Source organism: Glycine soja, chromosome 17 (genome assembly GCF_004193775.1).
Source record: "Glycine soja cultivar W05 chromosome 17, ASM419377v2, whole genome shotgun sequence".
Taxonomy (NCBI): Eukaryota; Viridiplantae; Streptophyta; class Magnoliopsida; order Fabales; family Fabaceae; genus Glycine; species Glycine soja.
In genome coordinates this window covers 38,805,166-38,813,931 of record NC_041018.1, presented here as the reverse complement: position 1 = coordinate 38,813,931, position 8,766 = coordinate 38,805,166, and the positions used below count along the sequence as shown (strand labels likewise).

Genomic DNA, 8,766 nt, shown 5'->3' with positions numbered 1-8,766 from the left:
CTTACTAAAAGCTTCCACAAGCTTTACAATTCAAGTATTATTTCATATCAAATCACTTTTAGCTTTAAAATAAATCAAAAGAATTGTTTAAGGTTGGATGCGTACAAGCAACAACTATCATCTTATAGACAAATTTACAAGTTAAGCTCGCTAATTGTTTTCTCTCAAAATTTATTTGAGAGCTTTACATCCTATAAAAATATGAATACAAAAAAATTAAAGCAAAAGAAGATAGTTTGTTCCAAAATCATAGCTTAAACACTTCAAAAACTTCTGGTTTTTATAGGCTTCTTCAACTAGTAATTGTTGTGTGTAAATAATCTTCTTTTTGCGTATGTTGAATCATTAGAAGCACATGTCTTTGAAGCATTAAATGCATGTCAAGTCTGAGTTGATAAAACACTATGTTTATCTTTCTTGAGTAACACTTCTCTAGTTGATTTTATTATCAAATAATATTTTGCTTAAAGCATCTTTGCGCATACAATAATGACACGTCTTTTTATGTGAAATGAAGTTTAAAACTTTACTTTTCTTTCACTTTTTTCACTTCAACAAATCTTAAAAAGAATAATTAGACATTTTATGCACGATGGATCACATGAACAAATGATTAATTATGTCTTAAATGCTTTACAAAACCATTGTATATTTGTTATCGTGCTTTTCCATCATAGGCAAAGACAATGCTTATGTTGACATTTCTGATGCAACTAGCTCAACTTAGTACATATTTATTCGCATCAAATAAAAAATTATATTAATAATTTTGATTAAAAAAGACAACAAATCATAAATATAAGTTGTATCAATAAATATCAAAAAGTTATAAAAGAGCAAAGAGACACACAAGGTATAATTAGAGGATGATATATATCTCATTTTATAAAACATTTTCACATCAAACGATGTGGTCTGTTATGTACATGAGATAAACAATAATATAAAAGATAAGATTTAGACACTCCCCTAATATGATGTTATTTTTTTATCTTAAGATTGCTCCCCCTCGGATGATACTTCATCTTTCAGCTGATCTTGATCTTCTTTTTGCTTCACCTTTTTTGAATTTTTCTCTCCCCTTTTTTGAAAATAATACTAAAGGATTCTCACTGGGAACAGAAACAATGGAAGAATCTAAGTTAAAGGAAGCGATCCAAACCCATCTTTCTATAGTAGTCTTGAACAAGCTGCATTTGTTTTTTTATTTTTTTATGATCGATATGTTTTTTTTTTTAAGAAGAGAGACTAAAAATAGCATATTTTTAAATTTAGGTGACTAAAAAATAATTATAAATTTGAGAGACCAAAAACAAAAATGACACAAATTTAAACAACTAAAATCGTATTTAAGTATTTAATATATTAATTATATAAACTCAATGATTTTTTTAAATAAACTAAATGCTAAGATTATTATAATTTTAATTTTTTAAAATGTGTCTCATTATATCAATACATTTTATTGATTTTAATAATTCATTTTCAAACCTTTCTTTAATTTTAATTTTATTTAATATATTTAAATATTTATTAATAATAACAAACATATATACTATAAAATTAATTCTTTATTAATAAATTTTATTTAAATTTAAAACTACTTATACAACGTATGCAAAATTTGCTAGCTAGTTTTTTTTTTTTTATAAATAAAAAGTAATATCCAAACATATAGTAATTCTGTAATTGCATGGTGATGGCCCTGATGGGATCATAGTGACGAGTGAAAATCATATCGAATCTTGCTTTATTCAGTGCTCTTCCCACTCCTTCCAACGATGAAGCTTCCATGAGAATGAAGGACACAAAATGCAACTCAAAGATTAGAGCCCAACACCATTGGATGAGCAAATGCATCCCTCTTCTAATCTTCTTTTGATTCTGTATATTCACCAAATTAACGATTAATTTTATTTTAAGTTGTTTTTTTAATTAAATTAAAACAACATCTAATCCTTCTAAATTCTAAAAACATTATTTTATAAGTGGTCCTTTGAAAGTTTGATTAACCAATGACGGATTATCAGGATCCATTTTATGATAGTTCCAAGTTCCAACGTTGAGAGTGAGAGGAGTATTTTTTTTTAAATGCATGAGTGAGAGGGGTGTTAGTATTCTCCTAATTCAATATGTTTAATACATATTTTATTATTGGTTAAAAGTAATTAAAAATATAAATGAAAATATCATTAAATGAAATGAAAAGTAAGACATATTTTCTATAAATTTTAATTAACAATGTCATTAATTGGTTAGAAAATATCATTAAAAAAATATAAATGAAAATATCTTTAAATATCATTAAAGATGCGTTAGAAAATATGTCAATAATATTTCTTATACCTCAGTTCTTATTATAATTATAATTGGTTTCGAAATTAGGAGATCTCATTTTGCTGACAAAAAATTTCGAGAACAACTTTTTGACTTAATTTTATTTAGTACAACTGTCAGACTAGTTACATTTACGCAACTTTAGAGTCATTTTTTTATTCATAATTAGAACAGTTAATCCGTGCTTTTTGCATGTTTTGTGGACAAAATAAAAAAGCAATCTAGTCTAATTTTAATGAAAATGAAAATTTAAGCACATAATGGAAAGAGACAAACAGCAGCAAGGTAGAATTTTTTACCAAACACATTTTTAAGATGTTTGGCAAACATATTATCCGGATAACATGTTTGGCAAAATTTTTGAAGATTTTATAAGTTGTTTTAAGAATTTGTTTAGTACACAAACTTATTTAATAATTTTTTTATAAATTATAGATGATGGGATAGAATAAAATGTGTTTTGGACATTTTTTTAAGCATTTATAAACGAAAAGAGTTTTTTAAAAACAAATAAAGAGTTTTTTTTATATAAAGTACAGAAACTGATTTTAAATTTTGAAAAAAAAATAAATTCAATTTATTTTTCTTATTTTCTATTTTTATCATAAAAATTAAATTCCATATTAAGATTTATAATAACTCTCATATATAATATACAACCAACTAAACATAAAGAAAAATAAAATCTTAATTAGGTTTAGGTGATTAGCTATCTTGCAATAAAGAGACAGGTACGGAAATTACAAATGGGTAGTTGGTAACCTTTGAAAACATGTGTTCATTTGACAATTATCTATATTTTTTTATAATGAAAAAATGTATCAGAATTAAGACTCTAAATTTGATGCATTGATTAGTATATCTTTTTACATTATCAATAATTAAAAATCCTTTTAGATAATTTTTTAAATAATAATTTTTTATGAAAAAATATTATAAAAACTAACAATTTATCATTGTAATTTGTAATTAGATGATTGTAATTTTTTATACTATTCACATATTCTAATTAAAAATCTAAAATTAATTTAAATATATATTTTAAGCATATTGAATGATTTAAAACTAATTTTATTTAACTTTAAAACACAATACACAATGTTTTTAAAATCAATCGTTAAGAAAAGTATTTTATTATGTAACTTGGAAGATAAATCCAATTAGAAATTACTAACAATTTTTTTTGACATAAATCAATCTTCAAGTCAACCGATATTACGGATGCGTTTTTGGTAACTATATCATTAGGAGCTTTAAAAAAAACTATAATTAGAATTTGTAGTTTTCCCGTGAAATCTAAAATATCTTCATAAGTTTTGATTAATTATACAATTAATCTTTGATTTATAAATTAGTCATATTTAAATTTTTTTTTCTCTCTCACAAACTCCGAGCTACCCATTGAATTCCGCGTGGATGTTTTGGTAACACAAAATATTACTTCATTTTATTTAAAAAAAATACTACAAACAATATTTATTGATAATTACTCAAAAAAAAGAAAAGAAAAGGAAAGCGAAGCGAACAATCTGAGCAAGAAAATCTAAACATGTGTAGAGATATGTCGTAGTGGACCCCACAAAACCGCACTTTTTTCTATCTTCTCTTACCTCGGAGCCCTGTCCGAGGCTCTGAGAATCCCTAACTCCTTCTTTTTCTTCTTAGATTTTCCTTTCAGATTTGATTCAGATTATGCTTTTTCTTCTTCCATCTCCTTGTGCAAATTAAGATAAAATAAAAGAAAGATATTAGGATGAAGAGAGGGAACGAGGAAGAGAAGTTGGGGGGGCCCATGTTCCCAAGGCTGCATGTGAATGATGCAGAGAAAGGAGGGCCAAGAGCACCACCAAGGAACAAGATGGCTCTTTATGAACAGTTCAGTATTCCATCTCAGAAGTTCAATCCACGCCTTCTTCCACGAAAACCAAATTCTTCTTCTAACATAGTTCCTCCCCCAACCCAGGTGAGTCTTGGGGGTTAATTTTGTGGCTTTATGCTTCACTCTTTTAGTTGTTTGACCTAGAAAAATGTTTTGTGTTTGGTTTAGTTGAATTTAGCAATTTTAGGGGATTCTTAATTAAACCCTTTTTTTTTTTTTTATGTTCTGCCTGGAGTTTGTTGTTTTTATTTAATATAAATTTTGTACAACTTGTGTTGCTTTGAACCTTCAAACAAATCGTTCGGTTTGGTCGAGAGTCAAAGACTTCGACTAATCTCTCGAGGTACTGAGATCCAATTAAGGGACTGACATCTTCCGACAGATGTTTATTCCATACATACAGACCTGATGAGATTGAACTTCTGACCACATGGTTAGAGACTAATTTCTTGAGCTACTGAGATCCATTTAAAGGGCCCACATCTCCCTACAGATGTTATTTCATACTTACAGACCTGATGAGATTGAACCTCTGACCACATATGCTTAATGGACATGGTTATCTGCTGATTGTACCAACTTGTTGTTAACAAGTTTACCCTTCCAAAACCATATAAATAATTTCATCCCTCCCAAGGATAATTTGTATGGATTGTTTGTTAACTCTTGTTGTATTCTTAATCCAACTTTTATTTATAAGAGTGGTGTGGTGATGACTGAAGTACTTAATTGATTCATTGTGATGGCTCAGTTAGTCAGTTCCCATGTTAATGAGTAACTATGCTGAAAATTTAAGCTGTTTGGTGAAGGTTTATGAATGGATTTATGTATATTTCTAACATGAATTGATGTGTTTGCAGGGAAATGGCCATGAGAGAAGTTATGTCTACCCAGTTCGTTTCTCTTCACAAACACCCACTCATCGAGCTGAAAGTTATATTTCTCGCCAATCTGATGATGGATCAAGGTCGAACACTTCATTGGTGCAACTTGAACGGAGAAAAAAAGTAGATGATGACATTCACGTGTACACTTGCTCGGGGATTGATCAATCTAATGATAAAACGATGGAAAGTGTAGATGGGAAAAAATTCACTCCTTTCGGTGCTAGGAATTTTTGTTATTCAGTTGCTGTGCAAAATGATGGTGACAAGGATCCAACACAATTTAGCTCCTGCTCCCTTCCTGTTGATCTGAGAAAAGATGTGAGGAATGGGAATGAGGCTAATCCACATGTAAGCTCTAGTAGACGGAAACCAAAAATGTCGGTCAAAAACAATTCAAGTGGAGAAATTATCGACAGTCTAATGATGCAAGCCAAGGTGATTCCAAATCTAGAGGATCAAGATTATTCTGTGCCAAATATAAGCAGGTTACATCAGGATGATACTTGCCTACAGAAGGAGTGTGTGGCTGGGTCCCAATCCAATGACGTTGAGCATGGTGATGATCTCCTGAACTCTACAAGGGATATTGATAATGGAAATGCCCTTGTACCAAGAGGCTGTTTTCATTCTGCAGCAAACCAAACACGTCCACTTGAGGCTACCAATGACGCTGAATATCACGATACTGGGACTGGAGGCCCAATACAGAAGGGAAATTTTGATGAAAGGGACAACATTTCCAAGATCTCCACTGTAACAAATTTATCAAGTCTGATTGTTTCTCCTGATGATGTTGTAGGGATATTAGGTCAAAAACATTTCTGGAAAGCAAGAAGAAAAATTGCCAAGTAAGTCTTGTTGATTGTCAGTAGCAGGTGTTTCTGTGGTGTGGTGTTATCAAACTTGAATTATTTATCTGTGAAATCCTTTACTGATTTGTGGTAAGTGGTTCCTCTTAGATGTTTCAGCTGACTGGTATTTTGTAATTTTTGAGTTTTGTGTATATTATAATTTTTTGTCATGAAAAGTCATAAAACTTGTTTCCTACGTGCGCATGTGTGCAAAATTTTAGAATAAAAACCCTAACTTTGAATTGTCTACTGATTTGACTATCCTTATTTTGATCCCCTTCATGTTTTTGTGTGCATATTTGATTTGGATATGACGTGTGGTTTGCAAAATATGTCAAACTTTTGCCTTTTTGCCATTTACTGTTGGTATTTTCCCTTTTTCCTATTTCTAAAAATGTAGAGCTGCAGTGGTTTCTTTTATGCATTGTAACTATACTAGGTAAATGCCCTCAATATTTTTCATTTGAGGAGTTGTATATGTGGCTTTGAAGAAAGAAAATCTTATCATCTTTGGGTCCCTTATAAATTGGTTTTTTGTATGTTCAAAGTCCTCAATAGTTTTTTTAATGGTGGATACTGGATCGTCTTACAACAGGGTGATGAGCAGTCTTAAAATATTGTACTGTGTTGAAGGGGTACCCTTGTGACAGCAGATCATGTCACTATTTGAAATATTCCTCTCTTGGTTTCCTCTAACTTGATTCTCCATGAGACCACTAGGGCAAGTTCCCTTACTATACTACTTGCCCTTACTGCACTGAAGGACTTGGGCTAAGAAAGGACCGAATGATGCAGGATGATCTCATGGAGTACAGGGACACTTGGAGAGTATATGATGATGACTTGATGAGTTGTTAATAGATGTTATGGCTTACAACAAAGGGATAGTTTGTCTTTTCTTCTTCCCCCATTTTCTAGTGTCTTAATTTTCTGTGTTAAAAGACATTTAGGGATTGTGATTAGGATTTTTCTTTATAATGGTACACACTGTAACTGTAGTTTACTCTGGTATTGCACCATTTAATAGTCCACATACACATACCCAGTCCATGTTTGAATTGCTTGCTTTATGCTTCCTGTTTGAGTCTAGTCTTTATTTTGAACAAGGAACAACAAAAATGCACAAGTATTTCATATGAATTATATAATTTGTTTTTCTGCTATGAGCTATATTCTTATTTGGCATATGTATGAGCTTTTACTTGGCTCCTTTGAAGTAAGAAAGTGTGTAAAAATACTTTACTTCAGAGGTGCTTTTACCTTTTAGATGAGTATTGTGCAATTTTCTTGATTGAACTACCATTCCTCTCTACAGTCAACAGAGTGTGTTTGCAGTCCAAGTGTTTGAACTGCACAGACTGATTAAGGTAAAAAGGATCTCTTGTGCTATTCCAAAAGGAGAGTCATGTTAACTTTTCCCTCAAGCACGAGCACATGGACTTGGAGGTTCACTCTTCAAGTCTGTTCATTCACACTCACACATTCATTCTTTTATTTTCAACAGGTCCAACAGCTAATTGCTGCATCACCGGATGTTTTGCTTGAAGATGTTGCTTTCATGGGAAAATTTCCTCTGACGGAATCTCCTCCTAAAAATATCTCATTGGAAGTGGTTGTTGAGCCTCAGCAACAAAATCCTAAGCGGAAAAACGATTCTGAAAAGCTAAACCATAAAACAGAATGTTCAGCTGAGAATGCAGTTGCAAAAAGAACATCTTTTTCGTCCCCGAAAAATGGTAGCCACCTTGCAAATCACACCCCCTTTTCAGGAACTCCACACCAGGCAAATGTAGCTTCTGATAATAAAACAAGTCCCTGGTGTTTCAATCAGACACCTGGACATCAGTGGTTAATTCCTGTCATGTCTCCTTCCGAAGGGCTTGTCTACAAGCCATATCCTGGGCCCGGATTTAAGGGAACAATGCATGGAGGATGCGGCGGGCCATTCGGACAAGCACCTCTCAGTGCTACTTTCATGAATCCCGCCTATCAATTCCCAGCTTCTCATCCAGTAGTTGGGGTTTCACCGTTTGTCCCTCCGGCCAGTCACACCTACTTCGCTCCCTTTGGCATGCCGGTAATGAATCAAGCAACATCAGGATCAGCCGTTGAACAGGTGAACCAGTTTGCTGCACAAGGTTCTCATGGTCAAAATGGTCATTCATCTGTAGAGGGAGCCGATTTTAACACTCATCATAACCAAAGCTCATCTAACTTGCCAGTTCAGAAGAATGGAGCTAGGTTACATGTTAAAAAATCTCAGGCCCTGAAGGAGAGAGGGTTACAAGGGAGCACAAGAAGCAGTCCTAGTGAAATGGCACAGGGAATCAGAGCAGGGAAAATTGCTGACGGAAGTGATGCACAGTCTCTTTCTCTTCACGCTGTTGAAACCAGACAGCAAACACAAGCCATCAAAGTTGTACCCCATAACCGGAAATCCGCGACGGAATCAGCAGCTAGAATTTTTCAATCCATTCAAGAAGAGAGAAAACAGCATGATTTGGTCTAGTGCTGTTTGTGGAGGTGGAGTTATTTGGGTTGATTTTGTACAATGCGTCAAGTCTTGTACTTTGTTGTTTGATAATATGTATCTTGCCGTTTTATTCTACTTTTCCTTTTGGTTGTCCTTTTTATTGCAAAAATATTCGAATGTAGATATTGTTAAAACTACTACATGGAATGCTAAAATTCATCAAATGTAATATTAGTGGATGGTGTCTCCGTGTATAGTGATAATTTTCATTTTGCTCAATTAAATTGAGTTTCAACCCCTGTATATTGCTTGACTAGTAGAGAAATTGTTGTCGGAAGA

General features: G+C 32.3%; 1 protein-coding gene across 1 annotated transcript; it reads left to right on the top strand.

The window, feature by feature from the left end:
* Positions 1-3,895: 3,895 nt before the first annotated feature.
* Positions 3,896-8,730, top strand: LOC114392288 (protein EARLY FLOWERING 3-like). The gene is made up of 4 exons (XM_028353357.1): positions 3,896-4,300; positions 5,077-5,951; positions 7,270-7,321; positions 7,459-8,730. Exons 1-4 carry the CDS (start codon positions 4,091-4,093, stop codon positions 8,461-8,463), a joined length of 2,142 nt encoding a protein of 713 aa, XP_028209158.1. The 5' UTR covers positions 3,896-4,090; the 3' UTR covers positions 8,464-8,730.
* The last annotated feature ends 36 nt before the right edge of the window (positions 8,731-8,766 follow it).

Bases quoted from the DNA above. Each gene is read 5' to 3' on its own strand.
- LOC114392288 (XM_028353357.1), top strand. From the start codon at position 4,091: ATGAAGAGAGGGAACGAGGAAGAGAAGTTGGGGGGGCCCATGTTCCCA. The intron at 4,301-5,076 runs GTGAGTCTTGGG...ATGTGTTTGCAG, and splicing joins TAGTTCCTCCCCCAACCCAG to GGAAATGGCCATGAGAGAAG. The intron at 5,952-7,269 runs GTAAGTCTTGTT...TCCTCTCTACAG, and splicing joins GCAAGAAGAAAAATTGCCAA to TCAACAGAGTGTGTTTGCAG.